At 54.5% G+C, this 27,867-nt stretch overlaps 3 protein-coding genes across 4 annotated transcripts in view; 2 read left to right on the top strand and 1 right to left on the bottom strand.

The window, feature by feature from the left end:
- The window catches only part of ARHGEF4 (Rho guanine nucleotide exchange factor 4), a gene marked incomplete at its 5' end in the record, with an annotated part of 136,770 nt that extends 120,442 nt beyond the window's left edge, over positions 1-16,328 (top strand). The window contains 9 exons of the mRNA XM_082631307.1: positions 6,818-6,997; positions 7,988-8,164; positions 8,241-8,420; positions 10,101-10,333; positions 10,680-10,809; positions 12,283-12,414; positions 13,430-13,673; positions 14,315-14,392; positions 14,941-16,328. Coding sequence (XP_082487433.1) covers positions 6,818-6,997; positions 7,988-8,164; positions 8,241-8,420; positions 10,101-10,333; positions 10,680-10,809; positions 12,283-12,414; positions 13,430-13,673; positions 14,315-14,392; positions 14,941-15,092 — 1,506 coding nt within the window. The 3' untranslated portion in view covers positions 15,093-16,328. The remainder of the gene's footprint in view (positions 1-6,817; positions 6,998-7,987; positions 8,165-8,240; positions 8,421-10,100; positions 10,334-10,679; positions 10,810-12,282; positions 12,415-13,429; positions 13,674-14,314; positions 14,393-14,940) is intronic.
- On the top strand, positions 2,606-6,892 carry SMIM39 (small integral membrane protein 39). Of its 2 annotated transcripts, XR_014294874.1 has the most exons (3): positions 2,606-2,944; positions 3,429-3,567; positions 6,818-6,827. XR_014294874.1 is itself a non-coding variant. In XM_082630813.1 (2 exons), exon 1 carries the CDS (start codon positions 2,766-2,768, stop codon positions 2,934-2,936), a length of 171 nt encoding a protein of 56 aa, XP_082486939.1. In that variant the 5' UTR covers positions 2,606-2,765; the 3' UTR covers positions 2,937-2,944; positions 6,818-6,892. The 2 variants fall into 2 exon arrangements, 1 of the variants encoding a protein (XP_082486939.1); XM_082630813.1 differs by lacking the exon at positions 3,429-3,567 and having other exon boundaries at positions 6,818-6,892.
- A 313-nt stretch (positions 16,329-16,641) lies between the features above and the next one.
- FAM168B (family with sequence similarity 168 member B) overlaps positions 16,642-27,867 on the bottom strand; it is a 36,953-nt gene continuing 25,727 nt past the window's right edge. Inside the window, exons 4-7 of the mRNA XM_082630163.1 lie at positions 23,752-23,894; positions 23,442-23,619; positions 21,568-21,693; positions 16,642-21,124 (exon numbers count right to left, since the gene is read on the bottom strand). Of these exons, the coding sequence (XP_082486289.1) occupies positions 21,581-21,693; positions 23,442-23,619; positions 23,752-23,894 (434 nt within the window). The 3' untranslated portion in view covers positions 16,642-21,124; positions 21,568-21,580. The remainder of the gene's footprint in view (positions 21,125-21,567; positions 21,694-23,441; positions 23,620-23,751; positions 23,895-27,867) is intronic.

Raw genomic sequence — 27,867 nt, 5'->3', positions numbered from 1 at the left:
TGGTGACGTCCACAGGTACCCTCGTCTCCACTCACTCACATGCATGTAGAGCTGGCACACACACACGGAGCCTGAACATACAGCCACCCACAAGGGAACACCCAGCCTCTGCACGTAATCGCTCCATGGGCTTCTCCTGCCCCAGGAGCCGCAGAGCTGAGCGTGGAGCCTGGAAACCTCTGCCCACTTCTGAGCTGCTTTTCAGTCCCCTCGGCCCCCCCAGCTGCTGTCTCCTGACGCATCAGAGGGGCTCGGTGACTGTGGATGGAGTGACAGGCTTGCACGTGCGCTCTGAGCCCTGCAAGGTTAAGGTTGCAAGCTCTGTCTGGGGGGCAGTAGAAACCCCCAGGTGCCTGACATGGGGTTTCTTTCAAAAGCTGCTGAACCACGTGCAGAAGAATGAAGTTGGACCCTCAAAAATCAACTCAAAATGGCATTAAAGACTCAAATGTGGGCTTCCCTGGTGGCGCAGTGGTTGAGAGTCCGCCTGCCGATGCAGGGGACACGGGTTCGTGCCCTGGTCCGGGAGGATCTCACATGCTGTGGAGCGGCTGGGCCCGTGAGCCACGGCCGCTGAGCCTGCGCGTCCGTAGCCTGTGCTCCGCAACGGGAAAGGCCACAACAGTGAGAGGCCCGCGTACCGCAAAAAAAAAAAAAAAAAAAAAAAAAGTAAAGACTCAAATGTAAGACCTGAAACCATTAACCTACTAGAAGAAAACAGGGGAAAAGCTTCTTGGCATTGTTCTGGGCTGTGATTTTTGTATAGGACACATTTGAAAAGCACAGGCAGCAAAAGCAAAAATAGACAAGTGGGATTGCATCAAACTAAAAAGCTTTGCACAGTAAAAGAAACCATCAACAGAGTGAAAAGGCAACCTATGGGGTGGGAAAATATATTTGCAAACCATATATCTGATAAAGGGTTAATATCCAAAAGCTAAGGCATTCACAACTCAATAGAAAAAAAAAAAAAAAAAGAACCCAAAAAACAAACCAGAAATAATAATAATAATAACCCAATTAAAAAATGGGCAAAGAGGGCTTCCCTGGTGGCGCAGTGGTTGGGAGTCCGCCTGCCGATGCAGGGGACACGGGTTTGTGCCCCGGTCCGGGAGGATCCCACATGCCACCGAGCGGCTGGGCCCGTGAGCCATGGCTGCTGGGCCTGCGTGTCCAGAGCCTGTGCTCCGCAACGGGAGAGGCCGCGACAGTGAGAGGCCCGCGTACCGCAAAAAAAAAAAAAAAATGGGCAAAGAGACCTGAATAGACATCTCTTAAAAGAAAATGCTCAACGTTACTGGACATTCAAATATCAGGGGAAGGCAAACCAAAACCATAATGAGACACTACCTCACACCTTACAATGGCTATTATTAAAAAGACAAAAGATAAGTGTTCATGAGGATGTGGGAAAAGGAGACCCTTACACACCGTTGCTGGGAATGTAAACTGGTGCAGCCACTTTGGACAACAGTGTGGAAGTGCCTCAGAAAATTTCAAATAGAACTATTATACGCTCCAGCAATCCCATTTCTGGGTGTATATCCAAAGGAAATGAAATCAGGATCTTGAAGAGATATTTGCACTCCCATGTTCACTGCAGCATTTTTCACGATAGTCAAGATAGGGAAACACCGAAGTGTCCGTCAACGGATGAATGGATGCAGGAAAATGTGGTATATATATTATTCAGCCTTAAAAAAGAAGGAAATCCTGCCCTTTGCAACAAGGTGGATGAACCTAGAGGACATTATGCTAGGTGACACAGAAAGACAAATACTGCATGATTGCACTTATATGTGTGATCTACAAGTCAAACTCACAGAATCTGAGAGTAGAGTGGCTGCCAGGGGCTGGGAGAGAGAGAAACGGGAAGATGTTGGTCAAAGGGTACAAAGTTTTAATTATGCAAGATGAAGAAGTTCTGGGGATCTCACGTACAGGGTGGGGAGTATTGTTAACAACACTGTATTGTGCTTGAAATTTGTTGAGTGGTTAGTTCTCAAAGTGGTCTCACCACACAGACAAAATGGTAACTCTGTGAGGAGATGGAAATGGTCATCCAGCCACCACAGTGGCTTGGTTGTGGTGGTCATTTTACAGTGACTTGATACAATCAAATATCAAGTCGTACGCCTTAAATATATACAATTTTTGTCAATCATACCTCAGTGAAACTGGGGAGGGGGGGTTAACGGCTGAAGAAGCCAGCTGCTTTCCCATAGGAACAAAATGCCGCTCTGATGGGCAAGGTCAGTAGGAGAGGTCCCGAGTCAGGGCCTTTCTGGAGCATCTCAGCAAGGATCCGCGCCCGTCTGTCCAGAGTTCAAATTCCTGGGCGAGTTTATGACAGAGCAAATCGACCTTTCAGAGCTGCATTTACTCGTCTGTGCTGTCGGGGCCAAGGGCAGCCCTTGGTGTTAGGACTCAGAACCCCTGGCCCCCGGAACCCCAAGCGCCACCGTGGTCATCTATGCGCCCGGCCCGCGCGGAGCCAGGACCGCGGAGACCCCTCGGGAGGAGGCGCCCCGGGCCGAACGCGGCGCAGGAGGGAACCGCCCGGCCCGGCCCCGCCCCCAGCCCTGCCCCCCGCTGGCGGCCGGGTCGCTGGGCCGGGTCTTGGGGGACGCGGCGCGCGCGGCGAGGGAGAAGCTCCGGCCCGGGGAGCGCGGCGGCTCCGCCCCCGCTCTGGGCGCTCCGGCAGCCCCGCGGCCGCCCTGTCGCGGCGGGATCCCGGGGCGCGCGGAGCCGGGAGGCTGGGCGCCATGGCCAGGGCCCCGCAGTCCCGGCACCGCCCAGCGCCGCCCGGGAGCGTCCTGCGCGCCCTCCTGCGCTGCAACCTGCCCCCCGGCGCCCAGCGCGTGGTGGTCTTCGCCGTGCTGGCGCTGCTCGTGCTCATCAATGTCGTGCTGATATTCCTGCTGGCCTTCCGCTGACCGCCGGGGTGAGTGGCGCCGGCGTGAGCCCCCTCCGCCGCTGCGCGTCTTTCCTGCCGCCCGGCTCCGGCTGTGGCCGCCCCAGCCCCCAGCTGCCCGAGGCGGGGCGCCGAGAGCCCCGCACCGCCCCAAGAGGGGAGGCCCACCCCTCAAACCCGTGCGCTGGGGCCCGTCTGTGTGTGCGTCCCCCGGGGCACGGCTGGGTGGGTGACTCGGGCGCGGTGACGTATGTGCCATGGGGTCCTTAACGTCTGTCGTGTGTGTGTGTGTGTGTGTGTGTGTGTGTGTGTGTGAGACTAAGGGTGCAGATGCAGCTGTGGCCGCGGCTGTCTGGTTGTCAGGGAACCTTGCACATGTGACCACCGTGTGAGCGGATCTGGACATGCCTTTCTGTGCGGGTTGAGAGGTGTCTGAGGATGAGTGGGCTCCTCTGCTTATGCTGCCTGCAGTTGCTTTTCCCACTTTAGGTGTTAGATAAGTGGTCTCCGTCAGTGTGCCCCCACTGCAGGCACGGCCGCCCCCCACCCTGCCCCTTGCAGGTGGGCACCCCTGGGCTGCGTGCGCGGAGGCCCGTGGGATCTGCGTCGTGTTCCCAGACGGTCGGCGTGGACTCCTCCACCAGCGTGCATGTGTGAGAAAGCTGGGAGGTGGGGCAGGGTGGGGAGGGTGCTGGGTGGTCATCCGGGGCGCTTCGAGGCAGAACCTGGCTTCCCAGCCCTGTCAAACTCTCAGAGGCACAAGAGGGGATCCAGCACCCTGTCCCTGGCTTGTCTTCGTCCTGAAATTGCCCCCCGCCGTCCGGGACAGTCCCCCACCTGCCTCTACATAAGCACCCCATACATACCTCAGAGCCAGCGTATGCCCCCCACTGCCAGGCCAGGAGGGAGCCCGGAACCCTCGCCCCTGGGCCTGCCCAGCCTGAGTTTTGGCTTCAGTGCAGCTGCACCTCAGACAGAGTGCCAGGAAGGGCCTCTGTCCAAAAACCCACCCAGCACCGGCCCTGGCAGCCTCCGGGCTGTCCTGAAAGTAGAATGCGTCTCTGACCTCTTGGAGCTACATCTTGTCTTAGTGACGTCACATAAATGGTTAATGTCATAGCTGTATCTTGTCTGAGCACCTCCTATTTGTGGATCTACACGGGAGCTTGGTGACCCAGGTAGAGCACACTGTTACTCTGGGTTCTGATGGGGACCGAGGCACAGGGATATCAGGGGAGTTGCTCATGGCTGTGTGTCTATCAAGTCCCCTGTGCCCAGCAAGTCGCTGGGACAAAGAAGTGACAAAGGTCACCCTTTGCCATCAAGGGCTTCTAGGTGACTGGTCAGGATGGGTATGGGGGCTTGTCCATAAAGGTGTAAGGAATCCTGGTCTCTCTGGGAAGCCTGCCTCTTTGCCCCACACCTGGAGCCCTTCCCAAAGCTGAGCAGGAGACCACCTGCGGAGGACCCACACCTCTCCGCAAAGGCTGGCAGAATAAAGCGGGGGCAGGCAGGAGGCACTGGGCCATGCAAGCGGGGATTTTGCTCAGGGCTCATTTGAGGGAAGGTGGGGACAGGGGGAGATGCCTGACCTGATTAATATCATGTGGGACTAACCTGGGAAGGGAACTGGTCAGAAGCTGGCCTCTGTCGGGTGTCTGCAGTGCTTCCTCCCTGCCTGGGCTCTAGCAGTGGGGACTACGTCTGTGCTATCCTGGAGACTAGCGCGTGCAGCTCGTGTGACCTGAGGATGGACGGCATCCGCCTGCGATCTAGCAGATTGTTCTCACGAGATCAGAGCGTAGCATCCCATTAGCCAGCCTGTGAATGTGCACTGGCAGGTGCTTGCAGGAACAGGGAGTCTCAGAACACCCACTTCCCCAGGATCAAAACTACAAAGCTTAATCAACCAGAAGTTTTGTTCCCTGCCAGATTCAAACCTCAGGTTACGAAAGCAGCTCCAGGGGTGAACCCTCCCCAGTCTCCGTAACTCAGTACTCAGAACATACAAGCCTTCCCAAATAGTCTCCATCCTGATGGGCCAACTCACCCTTGGTCCCTGTCCCTGTACGGGAATGTTCACCTGCAGCCACGTCCTCATTGGCTCAACTACACCACCTCTGAGCCACTCCGCTTCCTCTTGGTCTAGGGCCAGATCCTCTGAGGGCTGGGTGGCAGCCTGCTTGTGCCCGTGTGCCGGCTGTGGGCCGCCCAGCCTGATGCCTGCTCCCGGGCTGCAGCTGGCCAGCTCTTCTCACGTGGCCTCGCTGACTCCTCTGGTCTCATCCTGGCCGCACTGCAGCCCGGAGGTTTCTCCCTGCAGAAGAGGACAAGCCCGTAGTAGGTCTTCTTAGCTGGGATGAGTACAGTGGTCTCTTGAGGAGGCTTGCAGCCCCCAGGATTAGCCCAGTGCTCTCTGCCCAGGGCCCCTGGGTGGGCCACGGGAATCTGCAGCCCTTGAACAGCTGCTGCTGTGAGGATGGGTGTACACATAAGCTGTGGATTTTTCTGAAGAGTGGTTTCACCGGGGTTTGGAGCGGGTTTAAACCCAAGAAAACATGAAGAACCTCATGGTGGTTTGTGAACGTGCTTTCTCAGGCCCTATCCTGGAGGAAGGGCCCAGCCTGAGTGGGCTCCAGTACCCAAGCACCCCCACCCCCGCTTCTCACGCTGTCCCTTTGGGGTGCCGTGGAGACAAGTGACCCCCCCAGAGGAGGGGGGTCAATTTCCTCCAGCGGAGGAAACAGCACAGAGCCCCTGCCTGGTGATGCCCCAAGGTCTTGACTGCTTAGCCAAAGAGCCAGCCCAGGTCTGTGACAATCAGAGCCGACACCTGGTCCCAGAGTAGAGAGGGGCACGAACCTCACCTCCTGGGCAGCCCCCAGCCCACTGCTCCTCCTGCCCGAAGCTCACAGAGCCACTCGTCATTCACGGAGTAGACACTGAGCCCACGTTACACGAGCAGGAAGGAGTCAGCCCAGTGCAAACTGGAGCTCTGAGCACAAGGGCTGCCTGGGAGGGGAGCATCCGTCCTACCGCGATTTCTGATCATGCGGGAGGGAGGAACCACGCCAGTCATTTCCGGAGAGAGAAATTAATATAGAGACTTGTCAGCCAGGTATAAAGTGGGTGACTCAGTCACTAAGTGCTCAGGAGCAGCCCTGAGGTTTCTGTTACAGAGGTGGCAACTGCAAGATGTTCCTTCCTCTCTAGAGCTGGGGAATGAAGGAAATAGACTGGAATAATTACAACTGAGAATTCTGTGAGCTGGAGGCCTAGAACTCTGAGGAGGGGTGCTGCTCAGCTGGTGCCGAGGGGGTCGAGACTGGCTCTGCAAGTGTTCAAAAAAACACTGCAGACCGGATCCAGCTACTGCAGTGGCTGGGCACCAGCAGACCTGGAGGGGCGGTGTTTGCTGCTAATCAGGTGGTATACTGCAGGCCCACAGGAAGCCACCAGGAAGGAGCAAGCCCCCTCCCTCTCCAGTTCTCAGGTCCCCTCCGATGCCGCAGGGGACAGCCGGCACAAGCAGAGGTGCAGCCGGCAGTGCCCCAGGCCAGCATCACGGAGCACAGCAGAGACACTGGGGGGACGCTGAGAGGCAATAGTTTAATCACGGCCCAGGGGGGACGGGAGGAAGGTGTGCCCTGTGCGCGGGAGGGAGCAGCATGCTCGCCCTCAGATTCTGCGGCTCCCCAGGATTCCAGCAATCCAGGATCAAGTTCACCGCCAGTCTAGACATGCCCTGGGCACAGCCCTGCCCCCCGAAGAGCGGCTGGCTCAGAGGGAGCCTCCGTCCGCCCCTCTGTGCCACGAGTCAGGATCCCCCCTTCCCAGGGGCGGGGGGCAGAGGGCAGGAGCCCCCTCACCCCCGTGACCTGCCCTCCCTGGTTCTCTCCACAGCTCATCAGCGATGGTAGTGTGGTCTGTGCTGAAGCACTCTGGGACCATGTCACCATGGATGACCAGGAACTGGGCTTCAACGCCGGGGACGTCATCGAAGTAATGGATGCCACCAACAGAGAGTGGTGGTGGGGCCGGGTCGCTGACGGCGAGGGCTGGTTTCCAGCAAGCTTTGTGCGGGTACGGCACTGGCCCGAGCTTCTCCTAGCCCCGTAAAGAGGCAGCTGGCTCTGCTCAGCGGTGCAAGCCTGAAACTGCTCTGGGGTCTGAGGTGCTGCGCGTGGACCTCCCACTGATAGCTGCGCTGGGACTGCAGGCTGGGGGCTGGGCGGGCGGGTGGGTGTCGGGAAGCCCAGCCTGGGAATCGAGACACAGCCTTCCTCCTGCGCCACCACCAACTCCAACCCTGCCCTTCCCCCCTCCAGGAGTCCTCAGCGGCCAGAGAAGAACGGGTCAGAAATGTGGTCCCCTCTGGGCGCGGGTCGGGGGGCGGTGTCCGCGTGTTAGAGCACAGCCGCCACAGCCAGCTGGGCTTCCCAGGCATCTCCAAAGCGCTGTGCAGACCATCTGCGCGGGGCATCTCAGTTCTAACTTTCCCAACAGTCCTGGGATCTGGGAGCCTGAGGAAACTGAGGCAAGGACAAGCTAAGTCTTTAACCCAAGAGATCACGGGAGCGAACCCAGACCTAAGGCAGCCTTTGGTCTCCAGGGAAGGAATCCAGGCGCAGCCTCCAAATCAGGCAGAGGGCCGTGGGGTGGGGAGTGCTTCTCCTGCCCCAGACCTCCGGGAGGAACAGCGCTCTCTGCACCCGGAGCCTTTCCTAGTTACAGTCCCAGAGCTGGCAAGGCCACATCACCCGTCTGCTTCCTTCACAGCCCCTAGAGGGCCCAGTATGAGCAGGCGCTGGTTCCGAGCCCCTGTAGTGAGCCTGTGCCCGGTTCCGAGCACCATGACTCGCAGAGCCGAATGTAAGGGGGAGGACGTGGGGTGGGGCGGGGCGCCTTCGGACCCGGCGTCCCCTGTCCCTGCGGGCGCTGTGCGGGTGACGGAGCGGCTTCCTGCCCCTGCGGTCCGGTGGGTCCTCCGAGTCTCAGCTCCCCGCCGCCGCCGTCGTGTGGGATGCAGGGCGCTGACCCCCGAGGGACGCTGACCGGCCGCGTTGCCTGCAGCTGCGGGTGAACCAGGACGAGCCCGCGGACGACGCGGCGCTGGGGGCCGGGCGCGGCGGGGACGGGGACGGCGGGGCCGAGGCGCAGAGCAGCAAGGACCAGATGCGGACCAACGTCATCAACGAGATCCTCAGCACCGAGCGGGACTACATCAGGCACCTGCGCGACATCTGCGAGGTGAGGCTCGCGGCAGACGGGCTGGCGGGGCGGGGGCGGAGGGGACCCGCGGTGAGCCTGGCCGCCGCGCCCCCAGGGCTACCTCCGGCAGTGTCGCAAGCGCGTGGACATGTTCAGCGAGGAGCAGCTGCGAACCATCTTCGGGAACATCGAGGACATCTACCGGTGCCAGAAGGCCTTCGTGAAGGCGCTGGAACAAAAGTTCAACCGGGAGCGGCCACACCTGAGCGAGCTGGGCGCCTGCTTCCTGGAACACGTGAGCAGCCTCCCCGGGACCCCACCCCCGAGGCCCTCCCCGTGTGCAGTAGCCCCTGGCCCCCCGTCTCTGCTGGGGGCTCTCCGCCCTGCGCCACCCTCCCTGGCCCCGACCGCTGTCACCCTTCCACTCTGCTGTAGAAGTGTCTCTGCTTCTGGGGGTCCGGGTGGGGTGAGGTGGTCAAACCAAGCTGCAGAAGGCTCCTTGGAGCAGGCGGGCCTCGGCTTTGGCCCCGGAAAGGATCTGCTTGGCACAGAGGTGGGCTGGGCCGCCTGCTGAACACCCCGAGGGCTGTTCCTAGCAAATGCTGGGATTCCTCTTACCGTAAGCACACTGGAACTGAGGTTGGATTAGTTCTTCCACTCTAAATGCCAGTTGACATTTAGCCCAGGTTCATTGGACTCGTCTGGGCTAGGTGGACTCCTTCTTGTTTTTTTTTTTTTTTTAAGAAGATGTTGGGGGTAGGAGTTATTAATTAATTAATTAATTTTATGGCTGTGTTGGGTCTTCGTTTCTGTGCGAGGTCCTTCTCTAGTTGCGGCGAGCGGGGGCCACTCTTCATCTTGGTGCGCAGGCCTCTCACTGTCGTGGCCTCTCTTGTTGCGGAGCACAGGCTCCAGACGCGCAGGCTCAGTAGCTGTGGCTCACGGGCCCAGCCGCTCCAGGATCCTCCCAGACCAGGGCTCGAACCCGTGTCCCCTGCATTAGCAGGCAGATTCTCAACCACTGCGCCACCAGGGAAGCCCCCTCCTTCTTGTGTTTTCCCCTCTCCTGTGGCAGTCACGTGGGGCTGAGCAGAGGATGCCTAGCTCAGCCCATCAAGGTCAACCTGGGCTCCTTTCCGACTACTAGCAGTGGGGGGTTGGGGAGGCCCTTCCACCCCTCTCCAGGGGCAGGAGAAAAGCTGAGAAGGGTGACCTCAGAAGCAGGTGGTGGGTCTGGGTACCTGAGTGAGTGTGGGAATTTGGGTCCCAAATTATTCATCAGGCAGAGTTGTGACAGGGGGATGGGAAATAGGGCCTAACAGGCACGCCGTCAGCCTTACCCAGTGGGACCATCACAGCAGCCTGCCAGGCAGCCAGCTGCCGCTACCCTGCTTTCCCACCCAAGTCCACGAAGTCCTAGGTCAGACCTAGGTCTCCCTCTGGCTCCAGGTAGAGGAAAGTTACACACAAAAACAGGCACAGTAGTCTCCCGTACAACGCACACGCAACGTGGATATATCTCTGTCACGTGGCGTTGAGTAGAGTTTGACAGCGGCTGTCTTCAGATGTGAGGCCAGAGCTTTGCGAGGAAGAAGCAAAACACTGGGCTGAGGAGGAAGACAGCTCGGGAGGCACGGCCGTCGGGATCTCTCTTAATCTCCCTCGCTCTCCTTTTGGGCCGTGATATCCCTTCCTTATTAGTATCATTGATTTTACCCAGAAACCTGGCATACTGTCAAAATATCTGCTGAGGGCCCTGCAGAGAAAGCTAGGTGGCGACGGGCACGCGCATGCCTGAGTTTTCTGGGGTCTTTCACGTCCCTGGGCACGGTTCTGCGTGGCTTGTGCCCAAAGACGTAGGTAGACAGAGCCTGGGCTCCCTGAGCTGCCTCCCTCCCCCGCCCCCTCCCTCACACTGCCCGTGGCCTGGGGGGGCAGGAGGCAGCCGTTCTCACCTCCAGCTGTGTGCCCACAGCAAGCGGATTTCCAGATCTACTCAGAGTACTGCAACAACCACCCCAACGCCTGCGTGGAGCTCTCGCGCCTCGCCAAGCTCAGCAAGTACGTGTACTTCTTCGAGGCCTGCCGGCTGCTGCAAAAGATGATCGACATCTCCCTGGACGGCTTCCTGCTGACACCTGTGCAGAAGATCTGCAAGTACCCTCTGCAGCTTGCTGAGCTGCTCAAGTACACGCACCCCCAGCACAGGTAGGAGGCTGCTGGGGGAGGTTTGTTGAGGCTTATAGTGTGCTGGGCACTGCTGCGGGCACTGGGGTGACGGCACAGACCGAAACGTACAACAATCCCAGCCTTCATGAGCCGTCCTTGCAGTGAGGGACTGGGCTGAATAAAGTTGAATAGGATATTAAGTTCTGCTCTGTGCCTTGTTTATGGAGAAGATGGGGGTATGCACTTGATGGGTGGAGAAATGGCCCAAGGGCACAGCCTCAGAGGGAAACAGCTCCACGGGTTGGGGTGGGGGGGCTCCAGGAGGCTCCCAGCCCTTCTCTGCTCTTGATCTCGTAAGCTCTCTTCCACCTCTGTTCTGCCCCAGGGATTTCAAGGACGTGGAAGCTGCCTTACATGCCATGAAGAATGTGGCCCAGCTCATCAATGAACGGAAACGGAGACTTGAAAACATCGACAAGATCGCTCAGTGGCAGAGTTCCATAGAGGACTGGGAGGTGAGGGCCCAACACCCCCAGAAAATACCGTGGGGCTTGGCCTTGGCTTTAAAACCATGCTCGCCCCTGAGAAATCTAGGAGGGCGCTGAAGCAGGGGACCATGCTCCTGGGAGCCAGCAAACAGGAGCTAGTGTCAGGAGGGAGAGCTGGGGCTCTGCCGGGCCGGCCCGGCCCATGTCCGAGCCCCAGGCCGTGAGCGCTGCTCCCAGAGCAGGCCTGCTGGCCTCCCTCCTGGTGAAGAGCTCAGGGCACATGTAAAATGCCACATGCTCCTCTCAGGGTGCAGCCAGCCAGCCTCCGGGGACAGGCTGGGCCCCCAAGTTCGAGTTAACTTCTGGGGCTCCCAACAGAAGGGGCCAGGCTTGCCAGTGTGACCAGAGACGGACTGCCGCTGGTTGGAGCCTCCTGGTTCCGTTTTCCTGGTGTACACAATCCCCTCACGTGGGCCAGTCTCGTCTTCTAAGGCAGCACGGAGGCCTGAACTAACGGTGACGGTCCTGTCCTGTTCTCTCCAACCCTGCCCACCAACCGTAAAATCTGTGAAAAAACAAGATTCCTAGGCCCCATCCTAGAAATACGAAATTAGGCTCCCTGAGAGAGGGGCTGAGTGTTTGATTTGTGTTTTGTTTTGGGTGCCTGGCTTTTGCTTTCCTGATGATTGGTTCTGAGGCCCAGCCCTGACCAAGGACCCTCACAAACTCACTTATCCCAAACTGAATGGCTGCCAACAACGCCTGGCTGTGGTTTGCATTTTCCTGGAGGAACCGGGCGCAGTAGGGCTTCATCTGAAAGTGTGAAGTCTGATGATAGGACTTCAGGTACTAAGTAACACTGAGCCAGAGGAAGACCTCCGAAACCCCTTTGAAAAGAAGGGCCTCGAAGTGACTTCCAGCCAGGTCTAACTGTTCTCGAGAGCTGCACTGTCCGATCAAAGTACCGTGTGAGCCACATAGGGAATTTCATATGTTAGGAGCTATCTTAAAAATGAAAAAAAGAAACAGGTGAAACTAACTTTAATGATGTTTCGTTTAACTCAGTATATCCAAAATATCATTTCCACGTGTAATCAACATGTAAAATACCATTGGTGAAATAGTCTCAGTCTTGATTTCATACCAAGTCTTCAAAATCGGTGTATCTTTTACCTAAATGACACCTTGATAGGGATTAGCCACATTGCAAATGCTCACGCCACTGACTGCTGTGGGGCCTCATTTAACGGAGATGACCAACTTGTAGGCCAAACCGCCTTCTGACTCCACCCCACTTCCTCGGGCTTCAAGAGCAACCCCTTCCTCTATGGCCTGCTGCTTGCTGCAGACCCTGGCCCGACGGGGGCCGTGGGCAGGCAGGGCCAGTAAGGACCCCACCTACCGAGCCAGCAATAGAGGCAGGATGGTGAGCCAAGCAGAGCCTTGCTCTAAGCCCCAGGATGGGAGCGCTCGGCTCACGGTTCCCCTTGGGTCCCCCAGGGAGAAGATCTCCTGGTCAGGAGCTCGGAACTCATCCACTCGGGGGAGCTGACTCGTGTCACGCAGCCACAAGCCAAGAGCCAGCAGAGGATGTTTTTTCTCTTTGACCACCAGCTCATCTACTGTAAGAAGGTACCAGAGTCACTCTTCCCTGCTGGATGGACCTGTTCAGAGCAGGAATGGAGGGAGTGGGGTAGAGGCCTGGGAGCAGCTGCCCAGAGAGGATGAGACACACACACACGCGCGCACGTGCGATTCCTCTCCCCAGGGCCCTGCTGCCCAGAGAGAATAACACACACACACACACACAAACACACACGCGCGATTCCTCTCCCCGGGGCCCTGCTGCCCAGAGAAAATCACACACACACACACACACACACACACACGCGCACACGATTCCTCTCCCCGGGACCCTGCTGCCCAGAGAAAATGACACACACCCACACACACACGCGCACACACACACACAAATTCCTCTCCCCGGGGCCCTGCTGCCCAGAGAAAATGACACACACCCACGCGGTAGGGGGCTGTCTGTACAGAGTGAGCCTGGTGGCCCAGGGGCCAGAGGGTGGCCCTCAGTGTGTGACCAGCACGCAGCGCTGTTAAGAACACCCTCCTTGCTGATGAGCCCCTGCTCGCTTCTCAAGCCAGCTCTTCTCTTCCTGCAAACCTCAGCTTCCCCTTCCCAACCCTGGGCTCCTCCGTCCCGGCTGCCTCCAGGCCTCCTCTTTGCCGCTGGCTCCTACTCCCCTTTCAAAACATGGCACAAGTGGCCGGGCAGCCCTCCTGAGCGCTGGCTCTGGCCTGGCCCCGGTGGACTGATGCTCTCCTCTGCTGCGCACCGTGCGCCCTGGCCTGCTGTCTGCCTCCACGCTGCCTCCCCGTGAGGCTGTGGGTGTTTAGAGACCCCCAGGCCAGCCAGTAACCGTGAACTCAAGGAGCGGCTCCTCCACCGTGGGTTCAGCATGTGGTCGTGGGCCGAGCCAGGCTCGCTCTCCCTCCCGAGATCACTTCCTGCTGGGGAGGCGGGTGCAGCCCGCCGGCCCTCCTGGTCACAGGGCAGAAGGTGGGGCAGGGCCTCGGATGTGGCCAGGAGGATGGTTCAGGCCGAGGGGCCGGGGGCTCACGGCGTCTCCGGCAGGACCTTCTCCGCCGGGACGTGCTCTACTACAAGGGCCGACTGGACATGGATGGCCTGGAGGTGGTGGACCTGGAGGACGGGAAGGACGGGGCGCTCAACGTGAGCGTCAGGAACGCCTTCCGGCTGCGCTGCGGCCCCTCGGGGGAGAGCCAGCTGCTGTGTGCCAAGAAGCCCGAGCAGAAGCAGCGCTGGCTCAAGGCCTTCGCCAGGGAGCGGGACCAGGTGCGGCTGGACCAGGAGACAGGTGCGAGAGCCCGCGCGGCCTGGCCCCACCGCGAGGGCCCGCCCCGCCCTCCTTGCCCCCGTGCCGGGGAGTCCGCATGACCTTGAGACTGGGAGAGGCCGGGCTCACACGGGCAGAACCTCGGGGTTTGGCGAGGCTCCGGGACACGTCGTGGTTTCGGCTCCAGGCGTGGGTCGCTTCCCCCCGCCACACGCATGCACACACTGGAGTGGGAGGTGGGCGCCGGTCTCCAGAAGCCTCCCCCTGCCCCACGTGAGCACGGCATCTCCCCACGGCATTCCCCTCCTGTCCTTGGGCCCCGGGCCATCACGCTGGGCGGGGACCAGGTCGGTTCTCGATCTGGCAAAGGAGCCGCCTCCGCAGGGCCGAGAAAGGACAGTAGGTACCAGCCACGTCGGTGAGCCGGGCAGGGTGAGCGACGGGGGAGGCCGCCGAGAGGTGCACCAGAGAGCGCCTGCGGAGCACGCCCTCCGCCTGGGCGGCCGAGCCCGGCTGGTGGGGCGAGATGCTGGGCCCCCGAGTACTGTGGGCGGGGCCGCGTGCACAGAGACTGCGCTGGTGCCAGGACAAGAGGACCGTGGTGGGGGGAGGAGGGGGGTGTGGGAGGGCAGCTGTGGCTCTCATTTGTGGCCCCTCCTCAGGCTTCTCCATCACCCAGCTACAGAGGAAGCAGGCCATGCTGAATGCCAGCAAGCAGCAGGCTGTCGGGAAGCCCAAAGGTAAGCAGGTGGTCGTCCCACCTCTACCCACGGCAGCCCGGCCCAAAGCAGGGTCAGCTGGGCCTGGGTCCTCAGAGGTGCCCACTGCCCTTTGCAGGTTTGTGTTCCCAAAGGTTGGTGGTGAGGGACCGCTGGTGAGGAAGCCTGCTTAGGGGCACGGTGGATATCCCTGCTCTCCAGCCCCGCAGGCTCCCGGGAGCAGCAGCAGTACCGCTCGGCGCCAGCTTTTACTTCCCCAGGCAGGGCTGCTTCCTGGCAGCTGGCCTAGGCACCTCCTGGCAAGGAACTAACAGCCTATTCCTACAGAAACGTTAAGCGCCCCGCCAAGAGCAGCTCCAGGCCTCACGCCTTCCCATGCCCCCGGCCATGCCCCCTGCAGACCGAAGAGGGCAGCCCAGGCCCTTGGGTGTGGTCAGCCCCAGGGGAGCGAGGCTGGGTGTCGGAGGCAGCCTGGGGACAGCTCGCTCCCCCCGCACAGGCTCTGCCCTGTGCCACCCGGCTCCCGGCTCCCGACACACCTCCGACGCCTGCTCTCTTCCCCTGCCCAGCCCTCAGCCGGCCCTACTACCTGACGCGCCAGAAGCACCCGGCCCTGCCCACCAGCCTGCCCCAGCAACAGGTCCTGGTGCTGGCAGAGCCCAAGCGGAAGCCATCCACCTTCTGGCACAGCATCAGCCGGCTGGCGCCCTTCCGCAAGTGAGCCCCCGCCCCCGCCGATGGCACCATCTGGACCTGCCCCGCCGGCGGGCCTCCAGCTTTTCCTCCCCGAGGCTCACCACATCCGGCCTTCCTCTGCCTGTTACGCAAACTGGAGGTGGGAGGTGCTCGGTGCCCCCATTCCCGGTTTCCTCCCCACTACTGGGGCGCTGGAGACGCTGGCTGGAGAGGCAGGCCCCCAGCACGTGAACCTCCCGCCACCCTCGCGGCCTGTGCGGGGCCACCTGGGAGCCACAGCTCAGAACCACCCACCAGGCCAGCACGTGTGAGAATGCCGCTTTGGACCCTCTTCTCGGGACATCTCGTCATCCCTCCTGGTCCTGGTTTCTCTGGGCAGGAGACGTCTCTGCCTTTGGCCACCTGCAGGGCCAGGCTGTGTGCCCCTCTGCCCTCCTGTTCTCCTTGCAGGCCCCCAGCTGGTGGACCAGGCAGCCTGCGTCCCTGGTGAGCGGGAACCTGGAATTCTGCACAGAAGCATCTGGCCCAGAGCCCACCCGTGTGTGCTTCCCAGTCCCCCTCCAGACACTCCTGGCTGCTGGACACCCTCTCTTCACTTGTGACGTGTTTGTTTATAGTGGAAAGAAAACCATAGTCAGCTGAATACTTCCGTCAGGGTTTGTGACCAGTCCACCTACCTGTAGCTGTGGGGTGATTCCAGAACCTGGTTCCAGTACTTTTTGTTCAGATTTTGTTTTTCTAACGGTAGAGAAAAAGAATTATTAGCGACACAGAAAGGTTGCCTTACCCTAAGTGAGCGTGAGAAGCCATAAGGACTGAATTCTGTGGCCCAGCACCCAGGACTGACCCACCCAGAGGCTGGTGGGCATGTGGGTTGGAAGGAAGCCCACCTCCCACAGAGGAGGGGCACCACTGTGGCCAGGGCCTGACTTGGGGCACGGCGCCGCCCCTGTGGCCCACGGGAATTCAGCAGCATGTGCAGCCACTCTTGCACTACCCCTCCTCCAAGCCAGAAACCACATTTAATTTCATAAAGAAACTTGTGAAAAACCACCTGGCTGCCGGGCCTTGTTTTCTGCTGGAGTCTGTGCATTTTCTCGTCCCCTCGCCACTCTATCTGTTTCTACCCCAGGCCTTTCCTAAGGCTAGAGGAATGAGCTAGGCCCCCAGGGCTTTGGTGGACAGAGGCTTCAGAGAGGGTATGGGTAACTGGGAGCTGTCTCAGCACCTCCCTGCCTGGCTGCTTCCAGAGTCAGTCTGTTTAGCTGAAGTGAGTCTGGGGGACAGGCAGTCCGTAATCTTTTTGGGTCTCACCTTCCTCCTCGGTGAAATGGGGAAGGGCGTCTCTTCCTCCCAGGAGGACCGAGGCCACAGGACCACAAGAGGAGGAACGAGTGGGGGCTTCCCTCCCCTCCCCCACAACCTGCTACCTTCACACCCGTACACACTGCCCAGGTCACTGGGGCTGAGCCTGAAACCCCTGGATTTCCTAACTTGAGAGACACTACACCTTCCATCCAGGCCAAGCCACCTGGAGACAACACCTATGGGGAAAAATCATGAAAATCACAATATGCAACACAAGTCAATCTTTATTGAAAACTGCGGTATTAATACATAACAATTCTTGTTACAATAAACGTGCTTTTAAGAATGTTAAATCTGAGCCCATCTACTCATCAGATTGCATAAAAAATGAAAACAGTACGAATTTACACGTAATGGAATTGGCTCAGGATGCGTATTCCATTCCTTTGTATTGATTGACACCTTAAGTTCAATGCGGGGGGGGGGCCTTTAACACTGGAAGACAATGCTGACTTAAGTTTTTAAAAAGTACTATGAGAACGGTCTAAAAAAAAAACAGTATTCCAAAATCGTTTAAAAAAAACCAAAAAACAATTTCCTAGTCAGTAACAGTGGCTCCCTGGGGTCTCTCTCGAGTGGCCATCACAGTAACCCCGCCAGGAACACATGAGAGCTGGCCTCAGGTCCAGCCCAGTTAGTCTACCGACCACTGGTCTCCACGAGGACCTACAGGAGACTCCAGCAGGGCTCGGGAGGCCAAGCCAAGACACTTGTCACCTCCAACACACCAATCCTGGGAGCATAGCACCCCCTGAAGCTCACTGCAGGCTCCCTGCACAGAGATGCCAGGCTCTCCTCCATCTCCCTGTCCCAGGTGACTTGACGTTTGATCCTGGGGATTCAAATAAGATTACCCCAGAGGTTTTCTGTTCAAGTGAATAGGGTGGGGAAAGAGACAAATCCTCTGAAACATGTAAAATCAACTCTGCAACTTTCTACCTGAAAAGATCAGACCCTCCTTTTGCAGCGTGTCCTCTGCAGGCTCCTTTCAGAAAGCTCAGGTTGAGTAACAAACAGCTCAGGAGAAAACAACACACCAACATGTGAAATGTGCTAGAGAGGAGAGTCACGCGGGCCACCCTTCCCCTGTGCCAACTGCCCCTCTCTAGAGACACACCCCGTCCTTAGAAAGCACCAAGAGAAGAACCAGAAGCTGCCCCCCACCTCAAGCCCCACACCCTTAAGCCTGCCCTTGCACGGCCAGAGGAAGTCAGGCAGGCGTCCCGTCTGGGCAATGCCCAGGCTGGCAAGAACTGGGGTGTCCAGCCGTTAGCTGCCAGATAGGGAGAAGGTGGCCCAACTGGTCAGAGTAACACTGTTTCCAAATGTTTACGAAGGACAGGTGAAGAAGTCTGGGTTTCCTTCTTAAAAAGCAGGCCCCAATACTGACGCATCTGGTGCCTGCCATCCTTTCTCCACCTGCTGGCAGGACAGCACTACCAGAGATTGGTACATCCCAAGCCCCAAGAATCTGTTTCCTCTTGTCTGAAGTGCCGATGCCAGCAGACGGAGCGAGGCGCTGCATGCCCAGCTTGGGAAGGGCAGGGCGCGTACCGAGTACCAACCAGGTGTCCAGCCCATGGCCCAGGACCACTCTCAGCTCCTGTAAATACTACATTTGCATAGCACTCAAGAAACAGAGTCATATAATAACTAAACCAACAAGAATGTTGAGAGAAGATCAAACACGAGAGACAAAAGATTCTGGAAGCGCTTCTGTGCTTGTCACCACCAATGGCCCTGGCCCGGATGCTGGCCTCAGTTCTCAGAGGCAGCAAGACGATGGGACCGTCACTCATCGTGAAACGTTCAGTCACCCGGCCCACATCCAAACAAGATTTCCCTAAGCAGAGAACATACCTTCTAAACCTTAGAGGAAGGCTGTAGAATAATATTTTTAAAAAATAGCCATGATGATACCTATGTTTATAGGAATTAGTTCCTTTACTTGCCCCGTCTCAACTTCTAAAATAACTAATTTAGCTGAAAGACTCTCAAATTAGGAATGTCACATATAAAAAATGCAAAATTTCTCTGGATGTTCTACTATTGTGCTTAGGATATCAAATTATGCAACTTTATAACAGAAGCTCTATTCCTTAGTTAATTTTACTGGAACTAAATGCTGCTAAAATTACAACATGATAGTTTTGTTACTATTCATTATATCCAGATTCTCACCTGCTAGACAAGATCTACCTTCCATATTTGATAGCTGATGCCGACAGTTTCAAAACTGAAAAGATTTCCACACAGGTGTATGCCATAATGCCAAAGTACTTGATGAAGTCTCCCAACTCAACTTCACAAAAGGGAAATAAGATTTTTTTAGAAATTACGGGGGGAAAGTGTTTATAAAGCTGATGTAAATGGGGAGAAAACGAAACCCACTCTTTTCTTCCTCTTGGAAACACCATTTAATTCAGTGCTCGTGAAAACACTCACCCTGTGTGTGCCAAGTCTCAGGCAAGCTGGAAGAAACAGCCTATATAATTTCTCATTACTTCCTCCTGAATTCAAATGAGTCCAACCCTTACAGGTAGCGGCGTGTGTGTTTCTGTGTGTGCGCACACTGGGACGTTTAAAGGAAGCATATACTAAGCTCTTATTTTCTCCTAACTTATTACGCTAAACTGGGGAAACCAACTTCTCTGTTCAGCCCCTGGAACCCTTAGAACATACTGATATTACAAACCGTCCACTATACAGATGGAATTACCAACAAAGAGTTGAAGAAGTGGACACTGTGCCTGGGGTAAATGGCTTCTACACACAGACACACAGACACACACACACACACACACACACACGTGGGTTAAGTGCTCTTGAAGCAATTTAAAGTACTTATCAGTAAACACACTATGTTACAGACATCAGAAATAAATCTTCTGTTTACAATGATCCATGCAAAAATATTCCTAAAACTCTTATAAAATAAAATGTGAAAAAGAAAATTATGAAGAGTACTTACTATAAAAAATAAGGTTACCAAAGGCTCACAGGGGTCAGGTATCCACTCACCATCCAAGGCTGAATGCCACCCCAGTGCCAGAGCCCTGACCAGCTGCCGGAGCCGTAAGGAGAGTAAGGCGCCCTCCCCACCTGAGGCCCACAGCGCTTGAAACGACGACGGGGTGGAGCAGGGGCCCCCCCGCCCCTGACAGACCGCTGAAAGGGAACAGCCCTCACCCCCCACCCCCTCTGACGTCATCTGAGGACAGACACACACACACACACACACACACCCATCGATACAAGTTGGGCACATTTAGGCAAAAAAATCCTCTCGGTTTCTTATGTACAATATTCAGATTTTAAACACAAAATCCATTCTGTAATAAGTTCCGGCAGGCAAACACGTTCTGAGGCTGCCTGGCCCTTTGCTGTCCACACGTGCTTTGTGCTGAGTGTCCTCAGCCGCGAGAAGAGATGGCCAAAAGGGCTCACCGACAACGGGCGCCAGCCCTTCCCTCACACCTCCCCACAGCCATGTCCACGAGCGCCCTCCAGATGGTCTCAGAGGACAAGTCCCCATCAAGTGCACGGGCCGACACACAGCCACAGTCCTGCCTCTCTACAAGGCACAATCAATATCCAATCAAGTTCTGTTCCCTTTTAAAGTTCTTAAATACACAACTTTCTTCATAACACACAGCTGAGTGAAGCCTGTGCCCTTCTTTGGGGGAGGGAGGACAACAATGCCTACATGTTTTCAGGTGACTCAGACATTTCCCTGGGGGTGGGGGGGGGGGGAAGGAATGATTTTTCTAAGCTAAATAAAGGAGAGGCTAATACCTCCTCCAAGTGTGGCTGGTTCTCTTTCACATATCTTCCATCCCAGGAAAATAATTTCGCTCTACACAGGACTTTATTAAACACACAGAAAACATCATCTCTATCTGTAAGAGATTTGTAATGAAAATTTAGATGGCAGAGAAAATTGCTTTGCTGATACATAAACCACCTTGTGCCCCTAACTGGATTCATGGTAATCCCTAAGCACACCTACACCTCACTGACCCCACAAGCCTAAATGGAGAGAAAGCCATTGACCTGGCTGCACCCCAAGCAGCGGTGGCCTCCCCACACTCTCCCCATCCCTGCAACTCTCTCCCAGTGCAGTCCGTGCAAAAGGAACAGATGGGTGGAAACTAGAAGTCCACGTTTCCAACTGGCAACCCACGTGAACCCCAGAAGGCTGAAGAATCATCGAAGAGATTTCAGATGCTCTATGAAGAAGTTCACTTTAACACTATAACTTTAAGACTTTGCATACATTACAACAGTGCATTAGTGATACAAGCTGTAAAATACTTTTCCATTCCTTTGGATTTTGCATATGATGGCTCTGCATCAGTCACTGCAGGTAGATGGAGCAAGCTTTGTTTTTGTGTTTGTTTGTTTTTTAACATGCATTCAACTAGATATGATTCAGAACAGATTAACACCCCCTTTTTATCATTACAGTTAGCTAAAAAATTGCCTGGCAGCCCACCAAACAGGATTTGCTTTAAGACCAACCCACAGAGTCAACTGGAGACTGAGGGTGCTGGGACCTGCTGGGCCGGCCGTAGTAGTGTTTAGCTAAGTGTCGAGAGCATTAAGAAGAAAGTCCTGGTTGGAGGCACAAGGCCTGCAGCACCAGCTGTGGAACCTCCATAATGTGACTGCACAGCTCCATCCGCAAACCTGGGGGTGGGGAGAAAGACGGACACAGTCACACACAGCTCCGCTGGCGCCGCGCCCAGAAAGGGAGGCCTCCAACTGGAGGGGGAGGAGACCCACTAGGACAAGGAAGGGCAGCAGCAAGAGAGGCAGCTGTGCTGCTTCCCACGGACCCCCGAGACTTCAGTTACAACTGGAGCCCTACTTCCTGCAGGAGGCGGGCAGGAGACAAGAGCGCAGCCCAGGTAAGCAACACGGTGCAGGGGGTGCACAGCAAGAACTCAGCGGTTTCCCTCTTCTTGCCTCTGTAGAGCCCCAGTAAGGACACTATTTAAACGCTGCATTGCCTCTGGATTGTCAGGTAGCATTTTTCTTGGCAGTGTTTAAACTGACACAGATCTCCCATTCTCCTCTTAAAAAAACGCACTTCAGTCACAAGCTGGCCCCGCGCTTCACCAGTCACTTACGTTTGCAGGGTGATCACCACTGGGGGGGCACATAGCTGTAGGTGGGCGTTCCTGGGGCCCGATACGTGGGCACGGTGACGGGGTGGGGGGCGACAGGAGTTGGGGAGTGGGCAGTCAGCAAAGTGCCTGGAAGGAAGAGCGGGCATGTCAGTGGAGGGCAGCACCCCACCACTGCTCCCTCGTACCGGGGAGCTCCCGCCCGACCCCCGTGGCAAGGCGGGAGGCAGACAGGAAGAGGGGATGGCTTCGCCCCACTATGCTCCCAGAACTCCTGATTATATACAAGTCAAAGCTGTATAAACGCAGCAAGCCCGCATGGATAGCATGGCTGCAGAAGCCTTTGGGCCTCCCCTCCATACAAGCATACCGAATCATTTGTGCAGATGAGGTGATAAAAAGAAAACAAAAATATTATTCGGCCTTAAAAAGGAAGGAAATGAATCACGGGCTACAACACGGATGAACCCTGAGGACATTATGCTAAGTGAAATAAGCCAGTCACAAAAAGACAAATTCCACATGAGTCCACTTATACGAGCTCCCTAGAGAGGAGTCAAACGGGTAGTGACCGAAAGGAGAATGGCGGCTGCCAGGGTCTGGGACGAGGGGAAGGGGGAGCTGTTCAATGGGTACAGGGCTTCAGCTCTCCAGGACGAGAAAGTTCTGGACATGTGACACGACAGTGCGATAACACCGCTGACCTGTACACTTGGAAATGGTTATGGTGGTAATAAACAACTGGAAGAGGGGGAGATTCCCAACTACATGAGCTTCTGAGTACCTTAAGCTAAGCATATTTTCCCTGTAACTGCAGAAAACTCAGCTGTGTCCATTTATGGACAAGCACCACCTCAAACCTGACAGCCTCACCTGGCAGCCCTTCTCCCCACCTTCTTCCTGCCCGCACCCACACCAGGGCCTGCCATCCCCTCCCTCCATGTGCCTCAAACACGCAGTTTCTATCTGTGCCAGACTCTCCTCTGCCTTCACGGGTAAGTATGGGAAAACCAAATAAACAGAGACTCTGAGCAGAAACACACATGGTATCCTGGAACACCTTCCTTATACTGAAGTCTAGGAAAACAAAGAGGGAACAATATATATATATATATATGTTTTTTTAAAGACCCAGGCATGGGCAACCAAATGCATTGTGTGTACCTGGCCCCTCACCACAGACAATTCACATGCCCACAGGAGGTAAGCTAATCCCTAGACATTCAGTCAAGCCCTCAAACACTCCAAGGTTCCATGGAGACAGGCCCACTCCAGCCACGGGTCTCTTCTCTCTGTGGTTTATGTTCCAGACCTAGGGGAAGCCTTGGGAAATAAAGTCCATGTACGCCAAAGGATGTCTACAGGCAGCTGTTATCTCTATGAACACAAGACCGGCTTTCCTAGATGCATGAAGACATCCCCGTTGAGATACCTTGGCCTGCACTGGTACCCACACTAAAGGGCAGGGTCAAGAGGGCCAGCCCCCCAGGTCACAAAGTACCCCTCTTCTGCCCAAGCTTTACGTGCTCACCACAGGACTCTGGTCACTCCTTGTCCCTACAGCCAAGTGACTCAGCTCACCAAAAAAAAGTGGCCCCATCCAATTTGGAGAGGGCTACTCAGTCATGGTCTATGGAAAAGGTACTTGGTTCATGGTTCTAAACCCCACACTCCAGTCTCAACTGAAAGGAGAGGGAAGAGAAAGGAGGGAGGTAAAGAGAAACACAACACGCCACTTCTTCCCAAAAGGATCAGAGGTCCTTCCACACAACCCTAGCCATGAAAAGCCAAAGCCAAGGGTCAGAGTACTGGTGAGCTCTCCCTTCCCCCAGCCCTCAGGCCGTCACAGAGCAGGCACCTCAGGGCCAAGGACTCACCCGCTGACATGGCCATCGTGGTCCCCGCCACCATGCCCATGGTGACGCCGTTGCCTCTAGGCGGAGGGATGGCAGCAGGATACACCGTCGCCGGCATGCCGTTGGGCTGCACCACGGTGGTGTGGTGGATGACGTGAGGGGGTGCTGCATACAGGGGCTGGGGGTAGTATGTGCCTTGCTGGGGAAAGAAGAGAGACGAGGGCCACAGGGTCCCACACCCAGGGGGTCAGAGCCCCGAGCAACCGGCCCTTCCCACACGCACAGTGCCCAGGAGACCCCGTAAGACAGCCACAGCGCGCTCCAGGCCTACCTGTGCGTACGGGCTCTGCTGGGGGTAGGCACTTCGCACGGGGTATACAGCGGTCTGGTAGGGGTTGGGGGAGGAGGAGTACGGTGGCACCGCCCCGCTGGTGGGGGAACAGGACACTTTGTAAGGTGTGCCAGGGGTGTAACCTGAAACAAAGAAGCCCAAAGCCTTAATTCAAACCCACACTCGGCCAGACACAGGGGACGGGCCACGTGTGCAGCGAGGAACGAGGTAGTGTTCCAGCCCTGACCACAGGCGTATCTGACGCCTCTGCTGAGATCTCGCTTCACTGCTTAGACTTCACGTGCAAGTATTTTGGGGGGGGGGGGGGCGGGGAGGAGAAAGTTCTACCGAGTGCATACTTACATAGGAACAGGAAAGAAACACCGGTCCTGTCGGAATTTAAATTAGCACGCCCTTGCTGGGGCACAATTTGGCATTAAAAGTATGTATGTCTTTTAACCCCACCATTCTACTTCTAGAAGTTTGTTTTAAAGAAACAAGCACAGCACATAAAAAGATGCTCAACATAGCTCGTCATCAGGGAAATGCAAATCAAAACCACAGTGAGGCATCTATGGCCTCACACCTGTGAGAATGGCTATGAATAAAAAGAACACAAATAACAAATGTCAGTGAAGCTGTGGAGGAAAGGGAATCCTCGTACACTGTTGGTAAGAACACAAATTGGTATAGCCACTATGGAAAACTGTATGGAAGTTTCTCAAAAAACTAAAAATAGGGCCTCCCTGGTGGCGCAGTGGTTGAGAGTCCGCCTGCCGATGCAGGGGATACGGGTTCGTGCCCCGGTCTGGGAGGATCCCATATGCCGTGGAGCAGCTGGGCCCGTGAGCCATGGCCGCTGGGCCTGCGCATCCGGAGCCTGTGCTCCACAACGGGAGAGGCCACAACAGTGAGAGGCCCGCATACCGCAAAAAAAAAAAAAAAAAAAAAAAAAAAACTAAAAATAGAACTACCACATGACTCAGCAATTCCACTCCAGGGTATTTATCCCAAGAAAATGAAAACACTAATTGGAAAAGATACACGTATCCCAACGCTCATAGCAGAATTATTTACAATTGTCAACATACGAAAGCAACCCTAAGTGTCCATCAACAGATAAAGATGTGGGAAACACACACATACATATGGCTGCACACGGGAATGTTACTCAACCATAAAAAAAGAAGGAAACTTTGTCATTTGCAACATGGATGGACTTGGAGGGTATTATGCTAAGTGAAATAAATCAGAAAGAGACAAATACTGTATGGTATCACTTATACGTAGAATCTAAAAAATACAACAAACTAGTGAATATAACAAAAAAGCAGCAGACTCACAGATAAAGAGAACAAACCAGCGGTTCACTGGAGAGGAAAGGGAGGAGGGGGGCAACATAGGCGTAGGGGATTCAGAGGTACAAACTACAAGGACACACACAGGGAATATAGCCAATATTTACAGTAACTATAAATGGAGTATAACCTTTAAAAACTGTGCATCACTGTATTGTACACTGGTAACTTATAAAATACTGTACATCAACTATACTTCAATTAAAAAAGAAAAAAAGAAGCAAGCATGGATTTGAACAAAGGCTGAACTGTAAGCATGCTCATCACAGTGTTGTTAATTACAGCAAAAACAAAAGGAAAAACTTGTCAAACACCAGGGTTTTGCTAAAAAGACTTCTGGGTCTAAGGTACAGCAGGCTGAACACATACTTTTGCCTTTGTCCCCACCCAAAATGACAATAAAGCAGATTAATAAATAAAAAGACGCAAAGCCACACAGATCAAGGAGAAGAAAAGACATTTTAGAACCTAATAATTTTGGAATCTTTTAAAAAGTACAAGTGGAAAATAATTTAGCAGACTCAAAAAAGCTGTACTCTCAGCCAGCAGTGAAGAGGGTCAAGCAGCAGCCTGACACCTGGAAAGCCCCTTCCCCTAGACCTAGAAGCTGTCAGCACGTGTTGCCAGGAAGTGACGAAGGACCACCATCTGGAAGAGGGACTCAGAGGCTACCTGGTAAGCAGTAAGATGCCCGGCTCCCCTCCTGACTCCCCATTCCAACGGAGTTTTTCTCCAGGGAGGTTAAGAGAGGGTCTCTGAATTGCCACGTTCATAGCCCACTGACTTATACAGACTAAACCACCAGCAAACTGTGGTACAACCATCCAGCAAAATACTACTACTCAGCAACCAAAAGGATAGAACTGCTGATACACGTAACATGGGATAAATCTAAAAAAAAAAAAAAAAAAAGAAAAAGAAAAATACAATATGCAAAAGAAGTCAGACACAGTAACACATGATATGAAACTCTAGGAAAGACCAACATAATCTACAGAGACAGAAAACCAATTGGTGCCCAGGGGCCTGAGGGCATGAGGGCACCTTTCACAGGAATGAAGTCACTTGACTGTTTGTGGTGTCACACATCTGTACACATTTCCAAACACACCAAACTGTGCGCTTATAAAGGATGGCTTATATGCAAATTACACCTCAATAAAACTGCTTTCTAGAAAGCCTGAGAAGCCATTTCTCATTCACCAGAACGGCTGACATGGCAAAGCGCTCACACGAGTTCCATGGAACAATACAACTTCTCATAAGGCTACAAATATGCTTCCCACAGGGCCCAACAATTCACTCCTAGATACTTCCCTAGAAGAATGAAAACATACTTCCACAATAGGACTTGTAAAAAATGTTCACCAATCTTACTCATAATAGCCAAAAGATGGGAAATAATCCAAATGTTTACCAAGAGGAAAATGGGTAAATTATGATACATCCATATAAACACTACTCAGTATCAAAAGGCAAAAGCATGAATGAATCTCAAACCATGCTGACCTTTTAAAAGACACCAGACACAGAGCACACACTGCATGATCTCATTTTCAACACTTAAGTAAACCTAGCTATGGTGACAGAAGTCGGAGGGGGCAGTGTATGATTTGGAGAGGGCTAAAGGAAAGCCTAGGAGGATAAAAGTGCTCAGTATTTTGTTCTGGGTGGTGGTTACGCGAGTATGACAATTGTCAAAATCCATCCAAATGAACACTTAATATGTGGGTTATCTGCATAAATTATATCTCAAAAATGAGCTGAGTATTAAAAAAATGAAAGTTTAAAAAATTTAAACCACTTTATTGAACTGTGTTTAGCGGTGTACTTTAATTTTAATTTAAAAGAGAAAAAAAGAATGAATGATTTCCAGGATATACACTAGTTTTTTTTTTTTTAACATCTTTATTGGAATATAATTGCTTTACAATGGTGTGTTAGTTTCTGCTTTATAACAAAGTGAATCAGCTATACATATACATATGTCCCCATATCTCCTCCCTCTTGCGTCTCTCTCCCACCCCTCTAGGTGGTCACAAATCACTGAGCTGATCTCCCTGTGCTATGCGGCTGCTTCCCACTAGCTATCTATTTTACATTTGGTAGTGTATATATGTCCACGCCACTCTCTCACTTCGTCCCAGCTTACCCTTCCCCCTCCCCGTGTCCTCAAGTCCATTCTCTACATCTGCATCTTTATTCCTGTCCTGCCCCTAGGTTCTTTAGAACCATTTTTTTCTTAGATTCCATATATATGTGTTAGCATACAGTATTTGTCTTTCTCTTTCTGACTTCACTCTGTATGACAGACTCTAGGTCCATCCACCTCGCTACAAATAACTCAATTTCGTTCCTTTTTATGGCCGAGTAATATTCCATTGTATATATGTGCCACATCTTCTTTATCCATTCATCTGTCGATGGACGCTTAGGTTGCTTCCCTGTCCTGGCTATTGTAAAGAGAGCTGCAATGAACATTGTGGTACATGACTCTTTTTGAATTCGGGTTTTCTCAGGATATATGCCCAGTAGTGGGATTGCTGGGTCATATGGTAGTTCTATTTTTAGTATTTTAAGGAACCTCCATACTGTTCTCCATAGTGGCTGTATCAGTTTACATTCCCACCAACAGACACACCAGTTTTAAATGATCCTTTTTTTTGAACCACAAGTCCCCCTTTCCTCCAAGGGGCCAAGTCAGTCCTGGAGACCCACTGAGAACCATCATGCACTTGGTGTGCCTGGGTTCACTAAG

Source organism: Mesoplodon mirus (assembly GCF_964341445.2).
Source record: "Mesoplodon mirus genome assembly, chromosome: 8".
In the NCBI taxonomy this organism is placed as follows: Eukaryota; Metazoa; Chordata; class Mammalia; order Artiodactyla; family Ziphiidae; genus Mesoplodon; species Mesoplodon mirus.
This window is presented reverse-complemented; position numbering and strand designations above follow the sequence as displayed.

Bases quoted from the DNA above. Each gene is read 5' to 3' on its own strand.
- SMIM39 (XM_082630813.1), top strand. From the start codon at position 2,766: ATGGCCAGGGCCCCGCAGTCCCGGCACCGCCCAGCGCCGCCCGGGAGC.